This window comes from Balaenoptera musculus, chromosome 15, assembly GCF_009873245.2.
Source record: "Balaenoptera musculus isolate JJ_BM4_2016_0621 chromosome 15, mBalMus1.pri.v3, whole genome shotgun sequence".
NCBI lineage: Eukaryota > Metazoa > Chordata > Mammalia > Artiodactyla > Balaenopteridae > Balaenoptera > Balaenoptera musculus.
This window is the reverse complement of record NC_045799.1, coordinates 1,322,419-1,346,198: the sequence shown is the minus strand read 5'-3', so window position 1 is coordinate 1,346,198 and position 23,780 is coordinate 1,322,419. Positions and strand designations below refer to the sequence as shown.

The following is a 23,780-nucleotide window of genomic DNA, read 5'->3' as shown; positions in this document are numbered from 1 at the left end:
TCAAGTCCTACTGATGCCCTTGAGAGCTCCTGACGTGACGCAGAGCGGCCAGTGAGGTCCAGCAGCCCGGCCCCCAGAGATGCGTTTCTAGGCGAGGCCGGGAATCCCACAGGTGATGGGGAGAGGCAAGCAAAATTGAAATCTTTATTTTACATTTTTTTTCTTATGGCGGCATTTGTCTTAAAAAAAAAAAAAAAAAGGCAACAACACGTGGAAATTGAGCTGGTTGAATCTCGAGGTACAAGTTCAGGATGAAGGAACACATTCGGGAAGCTGCCACCAAGGAGGAGGATTTTTAAATATGAAAGAGATGTTTTAAATAGGAAGGCGCAATGGTGGCTGGTTTCGATGGCTTGCAAAATTTGAAAGATTTTTGAATCGAATTGGGAGTTGGGGGGGGGAAAGCTTTCATTTGGAAGACTTTACATTAAAAAAAAAAAAAGCCAGGTTTCTGGCTTCCGTGGAAAAATCCGAAGTTCTTGTCGGTGAAGGGCAGCAATGGGACGGAGGGACGCTGTGGCCCTTCTGCAGGGCAGCCCCCTCCCCTCCCCCCTGCCTCTGCCCTCAGGCTGTTAGTAGCCATTCATCAGCCCCGTGGGCACAGCTGCCCCTAGCCAGTGCGCCGACTAACTAATTTATCACCCAGCCCTGGGAGGGGACGGCTTTGTACGCGAAAGGGGGTGTTATTGATAATTCTGCTGGGGCAGTCCCAGGTGAGCCAGGACCTGTGGTCACCCAACCACCAGCCCCGAGAGTGCCCGCGTGGGTCAGAACTGGGCCCCGGGTACTCTGCCCATCAGAAATGGTTACAATCCACAGATTCAGTCAGAACAAGGCCCTTTACTGCCCGGTCTGGGAAAACCGTCCAAATAAATACAAGCCCACGATGACCACGATGTGAACGGCCTCCCCCTGGGGTGGCGTCCCGGTACAGTGCACGACCTGCACATCTGTCTCTGGCCATCCCGTGCTCCGAGGAGGGCAAGGTCTCTGTGCCATGGCTCTATGGTCCAACGTGGGAAATGGACAGCCCGAGGCCTGAGGAGGCCCCGCATCTGGCTGCCCTCCTCATCCCTGTTACCTGCCCGGCCTCAGTGATTTCACCTGTGATCCTGGTTTTACAACAGGAAGGTGGGGTTTTTCCAGCGGCTGCAACCTGTAAACATGATGATGGTGAGCCTTGAGGACAGAAGTCAAGTCGGTGTGGGAGCCCCAGTCAGCCGTGGCCAGAGTGGCTGGTATGGTTCAGAGCCTTGCCCTACATTTGGGGGTCCCTTGCTGTCCGGGGAGGGGCTCAAGCCCTTCTCCCACCAGCCTTCCTCCTGCTCTGGGGCCCGACTGCCGTCTGCACAGAAGTCCTCCAGGTCCGGCTGGCTCCAGTCTCTTCCGGCGTCCGGCCTGGCGGTCTCTCTGCTGAGCTGGAGCAAAGAAGTAGCGAGGTGGGTCCTGGTGGGGGCCCGGGGACCTAGGCCAAGGCCAGCGCACACCAGGCCTCCTGGCGCAGGGTCCCGCCGAGGCCGGCCTGGGGGCCCAGGGCTGCAGATGGCAAGGCAAAGTCCTCGGGCTCGAATTTGAACTCCAAGTGGCTGGGGGCCAGGGTGTCGTCCACCTGCGGGGAGGCCTGCAGGGAGGACACGGCACGCGTGAGGCTCGGGAACAGTGGCCGGCTCCCTTGAGGTCGGGAGCCCTGTGACAGGGCGATTTGCCCTAAGGGGCCTCCTCAGCTCCTGGAATGGGGGTGGGACCCCTTGGGAGGATCAACAGGGGCTCTCAGCCGGCATCGGCCACAGGTCAGCTCCTGGCACCAGCGGCCAGCTGCGTGTCCAGCCCCAAGCTTCTGGCAGGGGCCCATGGGGGCCCTGACCTGGCTGGGGTGCCAGGGTTCCCCCAGGAGGTGCCTGGGAGCCAGCTCTGGGCACCCCACCCCACCCTGACCTCCTTACCTGGGAGGTGACGCTGGGCCCGGGGCACGAAGGGGATGCCAGGCTGGGCTCAGGTTTCAAAGTGGCAGCTGAGATCTCCAGGTCAGGGACAGAGGCCGGTGGGGAGGCTGTGGTGTTCCCTGCGGATCCTGGGAGGGAAGGCAGGGCATTTACAGAAGCTGCCAGATCTGGTTGCCTTGGTCACGGGGGCAGGTGGGGGGGGAGGGTTGGAGGTGCTGGGTGTGGCTTCCTCCACTGGACCTCCTGCCCCACGGCTGGGTGAACTCCTGCCACCCCAGCCCCTCCCCAGACCAGACCATCCCAGGACAATGGGGGTTATTTGCACTTCAGGACGATGATGCTTGCACCAAACATGTGAATCTCTAATGGTGGAATGTGAGATACTCAAAGTGATTCCATAGGGAGAAGGTGTGCCTCACTGGAGGGCCTGGGGGCCTGGGCTCCCTCTCGGCCTCCCACAGCCCTGGCCCATGAACCTGAGGAGCCTTTGGCCTTGGAGATGTTCTTGGGCTTCCGTTTCCGTGTCTGGATGCTTTCCTTCTTCATCGCCAGGGGCCGCGGTACCTGGTGGGGTTGGCAGGTGGTGAACGGCTGCTCCCTGTCTGTGCTCACCCCTGGGGCCTCTTGGCATGGCCACCTGCCCCGATCTCAGCCCTGCAGAGCTGGTCACTCCTGCGGCCCTGTTTGGGGAGCTGCTACCCCCAGGCTTGGCACTCTCCTCCAGGCCCGTCCCACCCCAGCCTCCGGGAGCCGGGGGGCCAGGAGGGCTCTGGGGGTGTCCAGCCTCTGCCCCAGGCTGAACGGCTGCGGGGAAGCCACAGTGATGTTCCGGCCTCTGTGAGCCCATCTGTACCACGGGCCTCACAGTGACACGCGGGCACGTGCAGGCAGTGGGGCCACGTGTGTACAGGCGTGTACACGCTCAGCTCAGGCCCAGCCTGATCCACACCCCTGCCCTGCTCCTCAGCCCCGTCTCGGGCCAGGGAGGGTCCCGCTCACCCCGTGCAGCTTCATGTAGAGCCCGCAGGCGTTGCACACCGGCTCGCCGTCCACGTTGCGCCGCCAGAGCGTGGTGTTGGTGGTGTGGCAGTTGGTGCAGCAGAGACCGGCCCGGCGTGAGGAGGACTGTGGACAGGAGGCTGGGCTGAGCAGGGCTGGGGGCTGGGGCCCTGCTGCTCGGCTCAGCGGGGCAGGTGCACCTGGGCGGGAGGGATGGACACTGGGCTCGGGGCTGGGGGCCGCGTGGGGCTGGGTGAGAAGGCCTTTGGGCGCTAAGGGCCTGAGGCCTGCCCGGGATTCCTCGGAGCCTCGACCTGGCGCCCTGCTAGCCCTGGGACAGGTCACTTCACCCTTCTGGCCCTCAGCTTCCCTATCAGTAAAATGGGGGTGACAGTAGACCTGCCACAGGCCTCCTGTGGGGTCAGGATCTCGTGAAGAGCCCAGCACAGACAGGCAGCTGGGTGTCTGTTGCGGCCTCTTTTTAACCAACGCTGGGCCTTAGCCCCGTATTTCTGTGGTGGAGCACAGCCTTGGGAGTCACAGTGCCGCCCTCGGGTCAGGCCCCGGGCTGAACATCCAGGGGGTCTGCCGGTCCCTCTGGGCCTTGCCTCCCAAGACTTGGCGCTCTGAGCCCATGCTCAGCTCAGCAGCTCTGCAGCGGACTGTGGGTTGCGGGTCCCCGATGCCCACCCCTGCCTTGCTGCTCACATGCCTCATACTGGGGCAAGACGGCCCTTCCAGAACCTTCCAGAGGCCGACCTCCCAGGTCCGTATCCAACCAGGGTCCCCAAACCTCCCTGCACGTGGGGGCCCAGCGGGCCCCAGACAGTGCTCACCCAGGAATCGGGGCCTAACGAGCCCGGGGGTCCAGGGGCTCTGCCGAGCTGGCTGGCTGGCTGGGGAGCAGCTGTCAGAGGCCTGACCCCGGTCCTCCCACCAGCTCAAGGTCCTCGAGCTCCCAGAGCCCAGCCCCTCTCTCCCAGGCAAGGATTCTGCCCGACTCACATTTCGGTGTGTGCATGGGGTCCTGTCCCCTGCAGTCTGGGAGCTCCAGACACTCTCTGCTGCCCAGGGCCCCCCAAGGCACCTCAGGCCCAAAGCCCCTCCCTTCCCCCCAGCACAGCCTGCAGGTGGCACACCCCTCCCCAGCCCCATCCCCCCAGACTTCATCCTCGGGGGTCTGCCCTTTCCTCTCCCCAGCCCCTGCCCTCAGATGCCCTGAATCTGTCTGACCTTTTCCCTCGTTTGCATGGCCCCTGTCTGGTCCAGTCCCCTGCCCCCTCACCCGGACCACAGTGATGCAGGGTCTCTACCCCGACCTCCCCGTGGCAGCCGCGGTCAGACCAAGTCACATCCGCTACGGTGTTTCAGTGGCACCCCGGGGCACCAGGACAGAAGCCCGTGAGACTCCACACTCAAAATCGTCCCAAGGACGTGTGTTCTCTCCTCAGTACTCTCCAGCCCAGGACCGAGCCAGAGGGCAACCAAAAGCAAGATGGACGAAAGAAGCCACAAAAGGAATCTGTCCCGGGGTAGGGCTGAGCTGTCGGCGGCAGCCTCAGTTGCCCCGTCTGTCTGCCGTCTCTGGGGTCCTTCCTTCTGCACTGACCGAGCTGCCAGACTTGCCGACCGTCTCCTGCCCACCCCCTTCCCCCAGGCTGTCAGCCGTTCAAGGGCACAGGCTCTCCCCGTGACTGGCCAGGGAGGGAGAGTGGGGCCCGTCTGGAGCCCCCGGCACCAGCTGTTCCCAAGAAAACGCAGACCTGGAAACGCCTCCTCGCCCTCCCCTCCCCCAGGCCCAGGCGGCCGCCAGAGGCTCCAGGGAATTCCGCCCTGTTTAATCTAAGGCTCGGCCTCCGGTCTCCAGGCAGGACTCTGCCCCAGGATCTGGGACAAAAGGGCCACAAGACAAGGAAGGGACGAGGCCTTGGAGGCTCAGAGGGAGGGCAGGGCGGGAGCTCCCGGCCTGGCTGGGGAGACCCCATCCTCTGGCCGGCGGCCTCTAGGCCACGGCTGTGTGTCCAGCCTGATGTCCAGCCTGGCCCCATCTCCAGTGGTCTCCCCAGGGTTCCTAGGGGTGGGACCTGTGCACCTGCTGGAGTGGAGAGAGCTGGCGGCTGGCCCAGGCCCAGCAGAAGCGGAAGGGACGGATGGTGGGACACACTCTGAGGCAGCAGCCCTGGCCCTGGGGTCAAGCAGGCCCCCAGCCGGAGGGCCTCCCTGGGAAGACGGCGGCCACATCCTGATCTTGTCTAGAAAGCAGCTGCTTTTACTGGACACAGTTCGAGTCTCCCCCTCTCTGCTCCCTTCCACCTGCCTCTTGGCTGCGGGGAGCTGTGCCCACACGGAGGCCCCCTGCTCTCCCGGGCCCACTCCCAGCCCTGCTGCCCGCCCCGGCCCAGGATCCCCTGACCCCGAGTCCGTCCATCTTCCTAAGGTGGGAGGAGGCCTTGGGACCTCCCCAGGGTTCCCAGATTTAGCAAACAAACAAACAGGATGCCCAGCTCGATGTGAATTTCAGATAAGCAGCAAATATTTTGTGTAAGCATGCCCCATGCAACATTTGGGACATATTTATTCTAAAACGCTATTCGTTGTTTATCTGAAATTCACATCTAACTGTGCATTCTGTATTTTATCTGGTGACCCTAACCTACCTTCTTGGGCCCCATCGCGGTCCCCAACTCCAGCTGTGCCTTCAGACCAAAGGGGGGACCATGGCCTGAGGCCCCTCCTCCCAATCCAGCTGGGACCCTCAGGGTCTTTTACCAACAGCTGCTCCCTTAGAGTTCACATTGCCATCTCACATTCCCCCAAAATTTTAGCATCATTCCTGTAGGAATCACAGGAATGCTGTCTCCTTGGCCGGCCATCAGGCCACTTCCTACTAAAATCCTTCCTACCGAAACACTCTCGCAACGGTGTAAAGAGACCCACACGAAGGCTTCACGTCAGCACTGTTTCCAACAGCACGACCGCAAGGCTGCACACACGTGGGCACGACCGCAGACACACGTGCACCCCAAGCGTCCCCCACGGTCGCCTGTGCATTGCGGAAGCAGCGGAGCTACATGCACTGCTGTGGGTCCTGGGGAGAAGCTACAGCAGCTGGACTGCGTGTAGGCAGGACACAAGCCCAGGTGGTGTGAACCCATCACCCAGACCCTGGGGGTGCAGGGGAATCTGGAAGCCACATTGGAACCTCTCTCCAGTGAGCATAAATTAAAATCGAGAAACTGGAAATTAGATTAAAATCAAGAAAATGGGAAAAAAGAATGACCTTGAAAAAATTCTCGCAGTGCTTGCTCATTTATCTTTTTCCATCCCCTCAGCTGCCTGCGTTTTACGGGGGGAACTGAGGCTCAGACAATGAGGGGCCAGAGGTGCGGGGGTGGTCCCGGCGTGGACAGAACCTCCTTCCTTGGCTGAACACACTCAGGGGTCACGTCCCCGGGGCTGCCTGCACCCCCTGGACGCCCGGAGCCTCCCTCTGTCCTTCCTCACTCGCTGTCGGGACAGACGGCCAGGCCTGGCCACTCTCAGGGCCCCTAACTGCGGGGCCTCTCCAGGTTTCGTTTCGTTTTTCTTTTTTGGTCTGTTCTTTTCAAAAGAAGTGCAACTTCAAAGCCAGCAGCAGAGCCTGCCTGAGTTCCAGGCTCCACGAGCATCCGGGCATCCAGGGGAATCAGGGCGGTGGGCAGCGCAGAGCTGGGTGGGGGGCTGGCGGAGAGGTGGAGATGCGGCTGGGAAAGTAAAGGTTGCAGGTGGTGGAGCCGCAAAGATACTCCCGTTTCAAACGGGTCCTCTGGACGCTCTTGGCAGGGGAGACGCGGGGACACAACCTGATGGAGAGTGGGAGCCCGGCATTGCTCGGGGCAAAGCGTGCTGAGGACACAAGTCTGTGAGGTGGGCTGTGCAGGAAGGAGCACATGGGTCGGTGAGCCTTCGAAGGATGCTGGGCCCTCCGTGGCACTGGCCACGTCCCGGAGCTGGCGTCAGAACCGGCCTCGGGCTAACGGGCCTGCCGTCCGCGGACCCTGGCTGCTGGGCTCCGACGTTTTGGGGTCAGGCCGGGCCGAGGGGTGCTCGTAGAGCCCCTGGCCGCAGGGACAGGACCACCCTCCCTGCTCGTCTACACTGATGGAAGCCTCGGGTCAAAGGTGTAACCCCCCAGCCTATGACCGAGGAGGCACATGGGAGGCAAAGGGTAAAAAAGACACGGGTTCCTACCGGGAACGCGGGCACGCTTGTTACCGTCACATTCCTGTATTCTTGGTGACAAGCTTCTAGGACGTTTGGAATTATTTGAAAGAAGGGGAGGATTAGTTCTTCCTGGAGAGGCCCTCCCGGGGCATCACTTCTGCCCACACGCGAGGGGGACCGAGGCACTGGAGCGGGGGCAAGTCTGGGGTGACCGGCCCAGCCCCCATGGCCAGGAGCACGCGGCCCGGGCTCTGGTCTCAGGACTGCAAGAATCTCAGGGTTTTCGCAGTGAGCCTGGCCCTGCCAGGACCAGCCGCCGGGCAAGCGGTGGGGCCGCCCGCCCTGAGTGACAGGTGGGCCCCCCGCAGCCAGTCAGAGGAACCCCCTAGGATCCTGCTCAGGGAGGGACGGGGAGCAGAGGGGCCCTGAGAAAGCCCCCGGGCCCAGCCCCACTGGGCAAACGCTTCCTGGGCGTGTTCTACAATCAGATCCACGTGGGCCTGGACTCAGGGGTGACCAGGGCCGGGCCGACCCTGTGGCCTCGGGGAGACAAGCAGGCATGCAGGGATCCCTCACCCTGGGGGCCCCCCAAAGCGGAACATCCCACGTCCTCAACTACGAAACGGGCCTCGCCAGGCCAAGTGGCCGACGCCAGCCCACCCACACCGGCCACGGCCGTCCAAGTGCTCTGCACACGCCGTCTAATTGACCTTCCCAGCAGGCAAGGGGGCAGCCCCTGAATTCATCTCGCAGCGGCCTGGGCAAGAAGACCCAGGGCTGGGGCAGGGGGCTCAGCCTGAGTGGGGCGCTCGTGGGAGCCTGAGGCCACAGTCCTGGTCCGAGCCCAGGGCTGGCCGTCAGCGGGCTGCATGCCCAGGGAAGTCACTCAGTGTCTCGGAGCCCCGGGTGGTCATCCGGCTGATGTGACGGTAAACGCCTCAGGGTGGAGATGGTGGCCCTGGCCCACCGCCCCCGCCAAGTCAGGAATTTTCTGCTGGGAGCTGAGCCCTGCGAGGGGTGTGGGTAGAGGCAGGGAGCCCTGCATCTCCCGTTCAGCAGTGCATCCTCGGCACCCAGTTTAGGGCTTGGCCCGGGGACAGTGCAGGGAGCCAGAGGAGAGGACCGGTCTGCTGCTCGGGGTCAGGTCTGGGTTGCACCCAGCCCCCAGGACCCTGTCCCTTGGCCTCAGTTTCCCCTTCCCTGAGGCCACACCAGACATCAGGCCGGTGCAGCACGCCTGGGGTTGGGGGCATGATCACAGGGGCAGAGACGAGACTTGGGGTGATGTGGACTCGCTCCCCCTTCCTCTGAGAGGCACAGCATGGGTGGAGGGAGGTTGGGGGACCCGCAGAGCCCCAAACGCCAGGCCAGATCAGAGGAAGGAAAACAGCGGCTGCCCTCAAGCTGCCCGACCGAGTCAGTCCTGCTTCCTGCCCACCCAGCTTGGGGCCTCAAAGCGTCTGGCCCCGGCGCTGCCATAGCCGGGCCTTCGAATTTCCAGTAAAGGCCAGCACCCGACCGCCCCGTGGCCCAGACCAGCAGCCATGGCACGGCCATCCCACAGCATCAGCCACGGAAAGCCCTTCCACACTCCTCGGGGCCCGACACACCAGAACCAGTCGCCTGGCCCTACAGGGCTCACACCAGCATCAGCCCAGAAACACAACCCTGCCCGGACCCGGAACTGGGAGCCACCGCGGCCTCACTGACTGGACAGCTGGCCGACATCGGCGGGCCCTGCCACTTATTTACAAAATTACTTGAGCATCAAAATTTGCCTGTGACGGGTTCGAGCCCTGGTCTGGGAAGATCCCACATGCCGTGGAGCGACTAGGCCCGTGAGCCACAACTACTGAGCCTGCGCGTCTGGAGCCTGTGCTCCGCAACAAGAGAGGCCGCGATAGTGAGAGGCCCGCGCACCGCGATGAAGAGTGGCCCCCGCTTGCCGCAACTAGAGAAAGCCCTCACACAGAAACGAAGACCCAACACAGCCGTAAATAAATAAATAAAATTAAAAAATAAAAAACTATTTAAAGATTTGCCTGTGAAATGGTAGAGAACAAAGGAACTTGAAACCTTTACGCTGCTTCTGGGACTCTGCCGTGCTGGGGGCAGAAGTCGGGCTCCCAGTCCCTTGCTGGCCACCCAGCCATACAGCAGAAGAAACCAAAAGTGAAAACAAGTTTCGCCCAGGGAACAGCTACAGACCTGGTCTCGTCCCATCCTCGCAGTATCAGAGGCAGCGGGCCCAGGGTCCCTCCCCCAAAACATTCAACGTCCTCCAACAAAGCCCGCACTCAGCAGCCACTTTCCCCTCCAGTCCCCTCCCTGGGGTCAGGTCACCTTGCCTCTCTGCGCCCCCCCGCCCTGGCCAGCCCAAAGCCCCTTGGAGCCACAGGGCCGAGCCCGCAGCGGGGGCAGAGCGATCCCCTGCCCAGGAGGCTCAGGGCCGAGCTTGGGAGACCCCGCAGACACGGCGAGTGCGTGGCCTCCAGCCCAGGGGGCCCGTGACAGTGGACCAGGCGCTGCCACCCCGCCCGGGCCTCCTGGGGCTCCCCTGGCGCCCAGGCCATGGCCGCAGAAGCGCCGCCCCCTCCTGCCCTGTGGCTGCCCGCACTCACCAGGCGCTTCTGCGGCCGCGTGAGGGGCCGGTTGACGCCGTTCATCTTGTGGTAGAGACCGCAGGCGTTGCACAGGTAGTGGCCGGTGCCATCCCGGCGCCACAGCGGCGTGGACAGGGCCCCGCAGTTGACACACTCGCGCCCCTCGCCGGGGAACTCCTCCAGGAGGTCGGCCGCTGCGGGAAGGCGGGCGGCTGCTGGGTGAGGCTCTGCCCCTTCCTGGGAGCCGCCATGTCCGCAGCACCTTCTCCTTCCCTTCCTTTTTGTGCCTTTATTTTATTTTGCTTCAAAATCTACTTTACCTAACTTTCTTTTCTAAGTTTAAGTTTACATACAGTGAAGTTCATGCCAGGTCTCAATCACTCCTCAGGGCTGCTTTAAAAGGTGGGGGGAGGGTGAATAAATCCAACCTCGGGGCGGGTGACAGGGAATTGCCCCACTCTGAACAGGATCCAGCACCAGCATTGGTAATTTTGATTCTCTGGGGAGGCAGGAGCGTCTACACTGGCAGAGGACGAGGGCCTTGTCCTCTGCAAAGTGGGTCGATCTGGAGGGTGGGCAGTGGCAGTGAGGCCGAATCGGATTGCGGGATCCCACGAGGACCGCGGTGCCTTCACTGTCAGCTTTTGCGGTCTCAGCACCGTCCTCCCACTTGAGCTGCTGGGGCGAGGACTCCTGGCCCCCTCCAGACCTGGCCAGGCGCTGGAGACACTTGGGCGCCGGGTGGGGGCGGGGCGGGGATCAATCATCGCCTGGCCAGGGGTGGGCGCCAGGCGTGGGGCGCCCTGGCGGCCCGGCCAAGTGGATCCCGCTTCCTGCGCTGAGGAGCTGGGGGCGGGGTGTAGGCTAAAAGACTGGGGCAGCAAAAAAAGGCGTGGCCCTCAGTTTTGAGGGTGGGGTGAGAAAGAGTCGGTGGCGCCCGCGACTCAGGAGGGAGGGATGGGGAGCAACTCTCCGCTTTAAGGGCCTGGAGTCCGATTACTCAAATTTATACCCTGGAGAGCGATTGCAACTGGGTCTCAAATTAGAATACATAAACATTCTAGAACAGAGATGAATGTGGTGGTTTACTTAGATAAACTGGTATTTTGAGCTTTAAAAAATAATCATTTCCAAAACTTTTCATAAAAACGTTTAAGACGTAGGCTCTAAATGGCACGATCCCAGAATATTGGGTTTGGATGAATGAAAAGTAGAAATATAGAGGTGTGCAAAAAGAAACTCAGGACGGTGTTTTCATCTCGGGGTGGCAGCCGCTGCGTTCCGTCCAGGTTTACGCGTCTCGGGGGTTCTGGGCCCGCCCCATGCTGGTGTCGGACCCGGCTGGGAAAGCCCTGACTCTGGGGGGGTGCATTTCGTAGGGTGCGGGTTTGCACCCCAGTACGGCCAGCACCCAGGACCCCAGTCAGTGGAGCCACCTCCCAGTCCCGCACTCACCGAAGGTGACTCCGTGGCCCGGGAGGCCAGCCGGGCGGGCCTGTAGGCTGTGCAGGACGCTGCCGTCCAAGGGTCCAGAGGTCCAAGACGGGGCCACCTCGGTGCTCACGTAGGCCGGGTACGCGGTGGGGTACGAGGAGCCCACGGGCCGCCCGAGCGGAGCCGGGTACTGCTCGCGAGCCAGCATCGCGCCCTGAAAGGCGCCGCCGTCCCGGGCCCCTGCGCCGCCGCCGCCGCCGCCGCCAGGTCCCGGGGTGCTGTGCGCAAAGGGGAAGGCGGTGGCCCCGGGCGGCGGAGCGGCTGGCGGGTGCGGGCTGCCGGAGCCGAACGCCGACGAGTCCGCCGCGGCTGCCTGTGCCCAGCCGGGATGCCCGGCGATCGCGGGAGCCTGCGGGCACGGCTCACACGCCGGCAGGTAGGGCAGCATGGAGGGGACGCGCGCCGGCGGCACGAACACCGGGGAGCCGGCGCCCGGGGTGTGCAGAAAGGCCCCCGAATCCGCGTAGGCGGTCTGGCTGGGGCTCGGGGCCAGCGCCAGGCTCTGGTACATCTTCCCTGGCGCGGCCTTGACCTGCAGGGAAGAGGGACGGGTGTCGAGGTCACGGCCGCTGTGCCCCGCAGGTGCTGTTGCTCAGGCCACGCTCCTCGTTCCCCAGCCCGGCGGTTCTTGGGGCGGGTCCTGGAGCCTGCGGGGACAGACGGCAGGGGGCGGGGGCTGCTCGGAGCGGCTCATGGGGGCATCCCGGGTGCAGCGGGAACGTCGAGCTCACCTCCTCCACAGCCGGGGCTTCGGAGGTTCCCGGGTGGTCATGGTGGGCGCTGAGATGGAGAAACCCGGCAGGTCCGCAGGACGCAGGGTCTGGGCGCTGGGGGAAGGCGCCAGGCTGGGGAGGGGCGCGCGGCCAGGCCCGGCTGGGTACTCACCGGCTGGTCGTGAGGACCGGAGGGCGCAGAGGGCGCGGGCGCGGCAGGCGGCGACAGGCCGACTGGAGACTGGGAGTCGGGGTCCGCGCGGTTCCGCAGGGAATCCCGGTGCTCCGGCCGCCCCTCCGGGCCGCCCCGCCCCGGCCCGCCCCCGCCGCACCACCCCTTCCCTCGCGGGGCCCTCCCCTCGGGGTCAGCGCCGGGGCTGCGGCCGCGTTGCCACGTGACCGGATCAGGCTGGGCGCGCGGAGCTCCGCGAGAAAGGCGACTGGAAGCACCGCGCGGGGCACCCAACGCCGAGTCCCGGCCAACGCAGGCGGCACGAACCAGCCAGGTGCTTGGTGCCCCGGAGCAGTCCCGGCGCGAAGGCTTCTCTAAATTTGTTCGGGGTTTTCGCAAATCCACAGCCCTCCCTCCGCCAGTCCCAGGCTTCCGCTAAGGCTGGCTTAGTGTCTGGTGCCGTCTGTGGATGAGTCCGTGAACCTGGCCTCGCCACCACGGACACAGTGGTAGAGACCCCCCAATGCGCCCCTGGTCTGGGGCCCAGAGCAGGGGTCCCGCTTCCAAAGGGGCCGCTTGACTCCGTTTCCCTGAACTCAAACCGCTGTACCATGGCCACTGCCCCCGCAAAGTCCAGCGGGAGTCCCACGGTTTCCTCAGTTTCTTACCAAGCAGGGCAACTGCCGCACTCATTCCCAGCTGGGGGGGGGCCCAGGTTGGGTGGGCAGTCTCCATCTGGATGCACTTCCTTTCCACAAGGTCCCTGCCCAGCTTCTTGCCTCCACCCCTAGGTGGGCCTTTCACTTTGGGGGATTCCCAAAGAGTCTCCTCCAGGCACCAGACATGTGGGATGGGTGGGCCTGGAGGTGGCTCCTGGCACTCCCTGGGTGGGCCCGATGGTGCCAGCACCTTGGTGAAACGGGCCACCCGAGCCGCTTTGCTTACTGGTGACCGAAGCCTCCCCACAGAGCCAGCGAAGAGCAGGGCTCACCAGAGGGACCCGGGCTGCTGTGCTTGGGGCAGTGATTGTTTTTCGTTGCCAGAAATGGGCCGTCCCTGGAGTCCCTTCTTGTACGTAGGTCCGGGACGCTGACTGGGGCCAAGGCGACTCCACGAGGGCCAGGGCACTTTCGCCTTGCGGAGGGGTGGGGAGGCCTGGCACTCGCTCCTCTCCATGTGCTCCGGCACCAGACTGTAATTCGGGGTGCACATCGGGCCACCCAGGGCCCCTGGAATGTGGCAGGCAAGGCCCCCACTCTCACCCTGGGCTGGGGACCCCACGGAAGTTTCCAGGCGGGCTCTGGACTCTTCACAAGCCTTGGCAGTGTGCCACTGGGAGGGGGAGTAGGAGTCAAGTATCCCCTTTACCCACCGCTCCCAGGCCCTCCCCCGCCATCAGGGCCCCGGGTCCACGCTGCCGCGATGGTCTCCCATGGTACCTGCTCCCCATGTGCTCCCCTTGGGGGTCCGAAGCGGGCCCTCCCCGCCCTACTCCCTGCAGACCCCGCTAGTGGATCTCGGCTTTCTCTCTTTCGCAGTGGGCAGGGCCCCAGGAGAGCAGAGAGAGGTCCCCGAGAGCTCAGGGTACTGGAACCTCGCTGTGCCACGGGCCCCTGCGCGCTCAAGACTGCGGTCTCACCAGCGAGGTCCGTCAGCAGAACCGGCGCCGAGGCCGTGGCACCGTGAAGTCGGTAGAACCCGTGCTGCCCCCGCGGTCCTCAGAGCCCAGGGTAGGGAGAGTTTGAATGACACCGGAAGATGCCCCGCCAGCACCAGGGGTGAGGAGAAGTGTAAAAGGGGAGTCTCAGCTCGATGGGGGTTGAGACACCCCTCCACTCAAAAAAAAAAAAGATCCAAGGAAAAATGGAAGATCCACAGCAAACCTGGGACCCTGTTGGGGCTGTGGGGGAGGGGAGGGGGGAGGGACTTGTGTTTTTTGCTTGGCATAAATCCGGTGAAGTCCTGAATAGGAGACCCAACGTCAGGTGGGTGCTGTGCCTTGCCCTGTGATGTTTCCGTTTGATTCTCACACCAGTCATATGAGGTACAGGATGTTGTTATTACTCCTGTTACAAATGGGGAAACAAGGCACAGAGAGGTTAGCTAACCTGCCCAAGGTCACACAGCTAGTAAACGAGGTAATTAAAACAAGCTAAGAATGCAAAATATACATAAGGAGGCAATCTCTGGTCACTTTTTCCGTATTAACAAATCGCTAAAATGGATGTGTGTTTTTTTAAAATAATTAAAAGGCTGAGACTATTTCCTGAGGTGGGGGTTGGGTGGCAGAAGCTGCCCCTAAATCCCTGGTCTCTCCGGAAGGATATTTACTCTTTGAAGGCTCCTCCCAGGCTGGACCAGATGAAGGGCCGTCTGCTGGGTGTGCAGGGCTGTGCTGTCACTTGGTGAGTCTCCATGTGCAGTAGCCTCCCCAGGTGGGATGTGAGCTCACGGCCCTGGAGCAGTCGAAACAGAGGCTGCTGGTGTTATTTCCCCATCCCACCAGGCTGGACACCCTGCTGATGCTTGCCAGCCTTGGGGTACAGTGACAGGGTGGGAGGGGCACTGGTTGTCTGTGACAGCATCTGGACCCCTTCACGATCCCTGCTACTTGAACCAAAAAGAGAGGCATCTAAGCTGAAACTACAAAGCCAAGTTCCCTCCCCACCCACCTGCACCTTGCCCAGCCTCCCTTACCCCCCAAGTCACCTTCTAATGCTACAGGACCTGTCTTCCTCCTTCCATGCAACTGCCCCTGCCAGGCCTGCTGGGCCCCCCGGGAGGGAGCCGGGTGTCCCAGTCTCCCAGGACCTCACAGTCCCTGCCAGCCCATCCAGCTGCAAGCCTGCCTCTCCCCTAGGCCTTGGCCCGTACTGCTCCCCAACTTGGAGGACCCTTCCTTTGCCCTCTTCTCTACTTGCTGAACTCCTACACATCCCTCAATGCCCAGCTTGCAAGTCCCCTCCTGTCTGTGGCCTTCCTGATAAGTTGCTCTCTCCCTTCCCTCCTACCTCATCATGTTTTGTGGTTGTGTGTTCCTGCCCTGCCTCCCCACCAGACCCTGAGCCTCGTGGGAAGCTCTGGGGAAGCAGGTCAGAGCATGAACTCAAAGCAGTCCAACCTCCTTCGGGCTCCGCCTTGCCATCTCAAGCTGTGTGAACTGGGGTGAGCTGCTATTCTTTCTGTATCTCCGTTCATCTGTAAAGTGGGGGTGACACTAGTGCCTGCCCCTCACACTGGCTTGGGGAGCAGTTAGTGGGATGGGCACTCAGCGGGCACTGGGCAGATGCTGAGGGGAGGCCAAGTGAGGGGAGCAGAGGGCTGGGGCCCCAGGAGCTCAACTGCAGCCAGGTGGGGGCCCTGAGAGCAGGGCTACTGGGATGGGCGAGAGAGGCACGGGAAGAAGGAATCTCTGCCCCAGAGGTCAGCCGTGGGTGACCCCCGCTCGTCTCCCCCAGGCTTCCCTCTCTTGGGACCTGGCCAGGGCTGCCCTGGGGGAAGCGTCTGTGAGGTGGGGACCCTACCCCAGCCCCGGGGAGATAAGAGGGTTGGCTTGTTAACCCCCTGGTGACCAGGCAGAGCTGAGATCCATGATTCGAGGCCTGTGAGGGGCTGCCTGCGGGGGCCTTGGGGGAAGTGGCGGCCAGGGCCCTAGTGGCTGGGGGCAGGCTCTCACAGCTGGGCTCGGGGTGTCATTTGCCCAGCGGCTGCCTCCTCCCAGCCCCTGAGCTTGGGAACCCCTAACTCAGACGCAGGTATGGATGGAAAAGAACAGACCTCATCCGGGGGATAAGGAAGGGTCGGGGCCTCTGGACCAGCTCCCGAGGGGGACCCAGGCCTCTCCTTGGACGCCTCAGGGCAGCCCCAGAGGCGTCTGCCCCCTCGCAAGAAAGGCTCCATCAGGCTGCCTGCTATGCACACGCTGACCTGTGGCCACTGGGGGCTGTGAGCTCTGGGAGGTAGAGCGTCTGTCCAGCCCCAGGGAGGGGTGCAGGGCCCGGGGACTAGCCCCTTAGGGCAGGGCTGTCTGGGTCACCGCAGCCCCGGGGCCCGCCCTTCCTGTAGTGGGGGCCTGGGGAAGGGGGCCCTGGCTGGCTGTGTCGGGTGAGGCCTGGGGTGGGGACGGGCTGCGAGGTCAGAGGGAGGTCTGCGTCCTCCCCAGGTGTACGGGTAAGCCCGTGTGCCCTCTGTTCTGGGCCGGGAAAAGCCAGTTCAAAGCCCCCTCCCCTGCCTGCTGTCCCCGGCGGGGGCCCCTCTTCCTCTCGGCTCCACCCTCGCAGGGCTGTGTGACCCGGAGTGTCTGCCGACCCCTGAGCCTCAGGACCTGCTGCCCCTGGGGGAAATGAGGTGGGGTCCAGGTGGAGGGTGCTAGAGCCTCTCTGACACCAACCGGAACTGCAGAACTCAGCCAGGCGAGGGAGGTTGGGGTGGGTGCCCTCCGGGGATACAAGTGGGAGGGGCTGAGGGGGATGGGCCCGGATGTGGCACCCTGCAGGTGTACAACTCACTGTGCACGCGTAGGTGTGTGTACCTCTCCTGCAGGGACCCCCGAGCTCCAGAGCCCAAGGCCGGCCTCGGCCCACCTGCCCCTCTGGCCGGTGACTGAGCCTGGAGCTGGGGCGAGGGGCAGCGACGGCCAGGGGGAGGGGCCCCTGAGCTGTGGCTGCTTTTGTCACTGTCATTGTCACCATCATCCCTTGGTATTTCCCGAGGGTCCCTCACATGCCTGGCTGAGCCCGGGAGCTTCTGTTTTAACTCCTTTAAAGCTCACCGCCGTCTGGTGAGCTGGGGCGACTCCTGTGAGCTGTCACACCCATTTTATAGGTGAGAGAACCAGGGCCAGGGCCTGGCAGAGGCTGAGGCCTGGAACCCCACTCCCGGGCACTCTTGGGCCATGCTCTGCTCTGCCCTGTGGCCTCTCCTCAGCCCTGCTGCCTGCCTGCTCCTTGGGCCGCTGCCCCCCACCGCGGTCCGTGACTTCCCGGTCTAGGTCCTGCAGCCCTTAGAGGGTCTGTGTGATTGGGTGGGCGCGTCATCGCCCACCCTGCCCCCAGGCTTGGTGAAAGGGAGATGCTGGGCCTTACAAACAGCCCGCACTGTGGATGACCCAGCCGGGCCTCGAGCTGGCTGCCGAGAAAAGGGGAGCAGGAAACGAAAACAGAGTTCACGGGTGCCGTATCATTTATGTAACCGAGTCTGGTTTCAAAGGCCCTCCCAGCAGGCACTCGCGGCCAGGTCACCAGACAACCCTCGTAGAGAGGGGTCCTCCGGGGAGGGACTCAGGCGAGTTTGTTTTCGGGGAGACGTAATCACGCTCAAGCCGGTTCATCTCTCCGTTGGTTGGTGGGAACGTGCGTGTGACTGCAGTGTTGGCAAATGTCCTGTCACAGGCCTAGGAGCTCCCCGCAGAGGGAGGGCGTGGAGCCACAGTGCAGACAAAGGGACAGGGAGATGGCCGGCTGACCACCGGGGAGGGGGAGTGATGCAGGGGTCTCTGGCCCCCCCTGCAGCTCGAGTGAGGATGGACAGATGGACGGACGGCTGGTTGAGGCAGCCCCTCCCATCTATTAGCTGTAAATTACTTCACCTCGAGTGACATCACTCTGGGTGCCTGGTAACCAGGCTGGGCCTGGGGTAATAAAACAACAGTGTGACACCAATGCCGGCCTCGGTGATGGACGGCTGCCCCGTCAGATCCGCCGCCGGCCCCTCCTTGAACGAGGTCGTGAGGGTCCTGGGCCCTCCGTGACTGTGGGCCCCTGACTTTGCCAGAGAAGATAAGAATGACAACCAGATGTTGCTGTGGAATTGCAGTGCTTGGCTGCCACGTGGTGCCCACCCACGGCCCCCACCCTGTGGCTCCCTGGCCGGTGACATTCCCACAGCAGGGGGCTTCTCACTTGTCCTTCCCAGTTTTGCCCCCAGCGGCTCAGGATTCAGGATCGTTGTTTATCTCCCCCGACCCCATGGGGCTCATACCCTCTGGTGGGCAAACACCCCCCCTCCACGTCCTGCTGGACGGCGCTACGGGCGTTGGGAACGCATGGCATGCTGAAACCACATGGTAGAAGTAAGGAGCAGCCCAGGTGGTTGGGGTTTCAGAAAATTAGCCTGCAACTCTGTCCCCGGGGGCCCAGTGCCGGCCGTCCTGGGTGAGGGCACAGGCCCGACCCTGCCCCTGCCCCTTGCAGCTCACAGTGGGGTGGTGAGCAGGGCGTGTGGGACACACTCTGGTGACGTGGAGAGTCCTGGCTGGTCAGGGTGGCCAGGAGGAGCGTCCTGTGCAGCAGCCCATGGGCTGTTGAGGGGCTTTCCTGGGTACCAGGGCGCCGCACCCCGTGTTCCCATGTTCACACGAGGTTCCGGTGGACGGTAGGAGCCACGGCGCCAGGGTCCACAAGCACAGCGCCTTTGCTGGCGAGCTCAGCGGGCCGCCAGGAGCCCAGCTGCGCCTCCTGCGGGGAAGGCAGCTCTAATCCCCTTCTCCGGAGGTTCAGAGTGTGGGACTAACTGGCCCCCCCAAGTCCACACAGGTGGGAGGTGCAGGGTCAGGGCCTCACGGTGGTCCCTTCAGCTCCGGCGATGTGTCCTGTCGTGTGTGCAGAGCCCCGCTGAGGCACTGCTGGGGAGGGCCGGGCTCTCAGGGCTGGGCCTGAGCGTCTGGGCTGTGTGTTCCCGGGGAGGTGCTGTGCCCCCCCTGAGGAAGAGCCCAGCTGCCCTGCCCAGCAGGCTGGGCGGTGATACCGTCGACAAGCACAGTTTGGACTCCAGTGCCAGTTCCCACCAGCCGCTGCCCCCTTCTCGGGCAGGCTCTGAACCTGCACGGGCGCACCCTCTGGTCAGGTCGGCTGGCCAGACGTGGCGCTAAGGTCCAGGGCAGGCGGGGACAGTGGGACGAGAGGGGTATGTGCTCTTGGCATCACTCAGCACCTCAGAAGGCCCCCGGGAGGTGTCCTTCCCCTCACCTGCTCACCTGCTCTCCGTCTGCTGGTCCAGCTGCCCCGGCCCAGCGGTTCCAGGTTCTCCTTGCAGCTGTACCTGATTGGGAGCAAAGGTGCGGTTTGAGGTTGTCGCTCCCTTTCTTTTATCTAGTTATTTGGTTGTGCTGGGTCTTAGCTGCGGCAGGCGGGCTCCTTAGTTGTGGTACGTGGGCTCCTTAGTTGCGGCATGCGAACTCTTAGTTGCAGCATGTGGTGTCTAGTTCCCTGGCCAGGGATCGAACCCGGGCCCCCTGCATTGGGAGCGCGGAGTCGTAGCCGCTGGACCACCAGGGAAGCCCCTGGTCGCTCCCTTTCTTTCCTTCCAGGGTCGCTCGCCGACTTCACCTCTGATCGCCGCTCCTGTTGGTGTGGAGCACACCGGCTGACGACGGCCAAGTGGCTGAGTAACCGGCGCCCAGACCCAGGACGCAGCCGGGCCAGCCCTCATGTCCCCAGGTCCCGTGGCCACCCGCCTTGTCGCTCCGGGGTCCTCTGTCCCCAGTGGCCTCCCCAGAGACACCCGTGTGGCCTGTTCCCGTTATGTCTTCCTGGAGGTGCTCTGTACACGTATGAGAAAACGCGTGTGCAACGCCTGCACACACAGGCACACACGCACTCAAACATGCTGGCATGCCCACTGGAACACACACATGCACATCAGTGCACACGAGTCACACGCATATGTTACACACATGGATCCATACATATGCACACACACACTTGCACACGCAGGCACACGCATGTACCCACACAAGCACCCCATGCGTGCATATTTCCATCTTCACAGAGAGAAGGCCTTTTAGGGAAACCCCAGGAGGTAAAACACCCAGAAGATGTAGGGTGGCTCAGAAAGCACCTCGCCTGTCTTCCCCTTCCCTCCCCCTCTCCCTTCCCATTTCTGAAGTGACGTCAGCTGGGGGGGCCTGGAAAAACCCACATGTGGGACTCACTCTTGTGGGTGATAAAGCCGATTGTCCTCATCTCCCACTGAGTTGTCATCCCGATAGCCCGTAGCTGCTGCTTAGCCATTGATGGAGGAGACCTGGGCACCGAAGCTGGTGAATGACAGTGACTAAGGGCTTGGACGCCTCCTCCTGCTGCCAGCCTCGAGGGGGAAGGCACGTCTGGGGGGTGGGGGGTGCAGAGTGAGCCAGAGGCTCCCAGGGAAGAGGGTGGGGGCCCCGCTCTCCCCACCTGTGCTGCCGAGCATTCCTGGTGCCACTTGGGCACTGAGCTCTCTCCATATCACCCCCTTCCACCCTCGCTGAGACCCTGCAAGACGGTGATGGGCATCCGATGGGAGAACTTTCCTCCAGGGGAGAGGGAGGTGTGTGTATCACAGCGGCGGGTGGGGGTTGGGCCGTGAGGGAGCGCGCAGAGCCTTCCCAGGGTCAGCCCCCCCAGGGCCCCGGCCATACAGCCGGGAGGGGGGCTCAACATAACAGCTCCCCCTCCCCCCACCCTGGGGAGCAACCAGCTGCCCCACTTGGGGCTGGGGAAGGGCTGCCTCCAGGCCTTGGTCCCAGCTCCCTTCCTGGTCCCATGGGGCAGGGGCTCGGGCCCTCGCCTGCCCTCCTTGCCCTGCCTTCACCCTCCCCCTTGACAGCGGCAAAGATGCAGGAGCTTCTCCTTGAGGGGAAGAGCTGGTGGATGGAGGGAAAGCCACAGTCTGGCGGCTGAACTGAGGGCACAGCGGCCCTCGGGCCCTTGGGGTCTGGGCAAGGAGGTATTGTGGAGGCCAGGGGGGCCCCCAGACAGGAGACACAGTAATGGTGGCCAGAGTTAGCAAATAGAAATACCGGAAAGAATGCTCAACATCATTAATCATTAGAGAAATGCAAATCAAAACTACAATGAGATATCATCTCACACCGGTCAGAATGGCCATCATCAAAAAATCTAGAAACAATAAATGCTGGAGAGGGTGTGGAGAAAAGGGAACCCTCTTGCACTGTTGGTGGGAATGTAAATTGATACAGCCACTATGGAGAACAGTATGGAGGTTCTTTAAAAAACTAAAATAGAACTACCATACGACCCAGCAATCCCACTACTGGGCATATACCCTGAGAAAACCATAATTCAAAAAGAGTCATGTACCAAAATGTTCATTGCAGCTCTATTTACAATAGCCAGGACATGGAAGCAACCTAAGTGTCCATCAACAGATGAATGGATAAAGAAGATGTGGCACATATATACTATGGAATATTACTCAGCCATAAAAAGAAATGAAATTGAGTTATTTGTAGTGAGGTGGATGGACCTAGAGTCTGTCATACAGAGTGAAGTAAGTCAGAAAGAGAAAAACAAATACCGTATGCTAACACATATATATGGAATCTAAGAAAAAAAAAAAAAAAGTCATGAAGAACCTAGGGGTAAGACGGGAATAAAGACACAGACCTACTAGAGAATGGACTTGAGGATAAGGGGAGGGGGAAGGGTAAGCTGTGACAAAGTGAGAGAGTGGCATGGACATATATACACTACCAAACGTAAAATAGATAGCTAGTGGGAAGCAGCCGCGTAGCACAGGGAGATCAGCTCGGTGGTTTGTGACCACCTAGAGGGGTGGGATAGGGAGGGTGGGAGGGAGGGAGATGCAAGAGGGAGGAGATATGGGGTTATATGTATATGTACAGCTGATTCACTTTGTTGTACAACAGAAACTAACACACATTGTAAAGCAATTATACTCCAATAAAGATGTTAAAAAAAAAAAAAAGAAATACCGGGCCCCCAGTTAACCTTGAATATCAGATAAGCAACAATAACGTTTCGAGTTAGTATGTCTCATGCGATGCCCAGGGCACAGGTGCACTGAGGATGTGCTCGCGGTTTACCTGAAGCTCACCTTTAACTGCGCGGCCTGGGTCTTACCTGGCAACACTAAGGAGCGGGTGGCCCCAGCACAACCAGCCCTCCCGGTTCAGGCAGGGTCTGCCCCTCGGAGGCCAGGACGGCTGGGGGCCCTTGGGCCACCTCCCCCTCAGCCTGCAGGATGTAAGTTACCTCCTTCCTCGCTGGTCTGGGTGGGTGAGAGGCGGGGCTGGGGGTTGACAGGGGCCCTGCCATCCGTTGTCACTGGGCCAGGGAGGTGGGCGGGTGGGCGGTCTGTGGTGGTGCCTACTCGGTGTCAGGCCTGCGCCCCCCGTAGATTACTCCCTTTGGAGGCCGAAGCAGCTCCGGCTCCCAGGGTAGGACCAGCACCTCCTGATTTGTCTGTGCCCCATGAGAGGCCTCTCCAGTCCCGGATACCCCTCGGAGGCCAGGCCCAGGCCTGAATTCAGATCACGGGGGGCGGGGGGAGGGACAGGTCCGTGAGAAACCCACCGTGGGGCACACTCTTCTAGTTTGCTAGTTTGCAGTTTGCAGCTGTCCCTCCGAAAGCAGCTTCCAGAATCTCCCTTCTCGGCCCAATAGGCGCAGGTTTGGGGCTGTCAGGGCCTCTCTCAGTGAGCTGCCTTGGCCCCCACCGGGGTTTCCCAGATGGCAGACTCACCTGGGGATGCAGACGGGGCTGGGTGATGATCCCGGCCCGTGACCAGCTGCTGGGGATTTATTGTGGGAGTGGGACTCACTTCTCACTTTCGTCTCCAGGGGCTGGGGGCTGGAGGGGGTCCGCGGGGCTAGCCCGGCCCAGGGCACCGTCTGTGTAACTCAGCTTGGCTGCGGCAGGTGGGCCGTCTCAGGATTGGGGGGCAGGCTCGCTTTTGGAGGCACCTGCGGCCAGTAGGTGGAGGCGCTCATAGGTGGGTGCAGCCCGGGCAGGCGGCAGGGGCCTTGTCTGATGCTTGGGGTGGTGCTGGCGCCCATTCCTCTCCATTCTGTCTCCCTGATTTGCGCCCTTTGCTCTCATCTTTAAAAAATTCCCTTTCTTTTCTTCCCTTCTTCCTTCTCTGTCCCTCCTCCCCTCCTCCCTCCCAGCCCCTCCCTCACTGCTTCTCTCTGCTCCTGCCCTGCCTCCTGCCCTGGCCCTCGCCCTCTGCCCTTCTCCACTGTCTTCCTGAGGACATCCCCCATTGAGGCAGCCGTCTGGGCTGGGGGGTCCCCCAGGCGCTGCGAGGAGGGGCAGGGAGCCCCAGGCCTGCCTCCCGGTTCTTCCCCCCAGGGCCCGCGGGGGAGGACGGCCCAGGAGCCGGCCTCCCGCCTGCCTCTGCTGGCAGGACGGTGGGTCCCCCAGCCAAGAGCAGAAAGTTTATCGCGTCCCAACCGTGTCTGCTCAATGTACAGACTTCAGGGAGTGTCAGAGCCATCAGCCTCGCTCCTGCTGGCGGGAGGGGACCGCGGTGAGAATCCAGGGGCCTTAAAAGGGCTCCGAAAGCGTCAAAAAGTCTGGATTGCAGAGGACGATTGCTGGCTGGGACCACGTGTGCCTTTCATCTTCATCTTCTATGTTTTTTGCATTTCCCATATTTTCCACCATGAACAAATAGATAAACAGAAATGCAATGGGAAATAAATCACATTTTATAGAGTTTGGCTGAAGAAGCTCCAATGGCTGCAGGAAAACATGTTTGGGGAGTGAGGGTGCAAGGGTGCCTTCGGGTCAGGCATAGTGCCAGCCCCCTCTGGGTTTGCAGAAAGATGGACACGTTTGCTCTGCCTGAGCAGAGAGGGAGCCGATGGCGGGAAAGGAGGCTCCGGGGCCGAGAAAGGACTTCATGCAC

The 23,780-nt window shown here is 62.0% G+C and overlaps 1 protein-coding gene across 1 annotated transcript; it reads right to left on the bottom strand.

Moving 5' to 3' along the window:
- Positions 1–240: 240 nt before the first annotated feature.
- Positions 241–12,182, bottom strand: GATA5 (GATA binding protein 5). Its single transcript, XM_036826332.1, has 7 exons — positions 12,128–12,182; positions 11,204–11,774; positions 9,767–9,942; positions 2,943–3,068; positions 2,420–2,507; positions 1,944–2,071; positions 241–1,621 (listed from the first exon to the last, which is right to left on the bottom strand). Exons 2-7 carry the CDS (start codon positions 11,751–11,753, stop codon positions 1,466–1,468), a joined length of 1,224 nt encoding a protein of 407 aa, XP_036682227.1. The 5' UTR covers positions 11,754–11,774; positions 12,128–12,182; the 3' UTR covers positions 241–1,465.
- Positions 12,183–23,780: the final 11,598 nt, after the last annotated feature.

Bases quoted from the DNA above. Each gene is read 5' to 3' on its own strand.
- GATA5 (XM_036826332.1), bottom strand. From the start codon at position 11,753: ATGTACCAGAGCCTGGCGCTGGCCCCGAGCCCCAGCCAGACCGCCTAC. The intron at 2,508-2,942 runs GTGAGCGGGACC...CAACCCCACCAG, and splicing joins TCTACATGAAGCTGCACGGG to GTACCGCGGCCCCTGGCGAT. The intron at 1,622-1,943 runs GTAAGGAGGTCA...TCCTCCCTGCAG, and splicing joins GGCCCAGCGTCACCTCCCAG to GCCTCCCCGCAGGTGGACGA.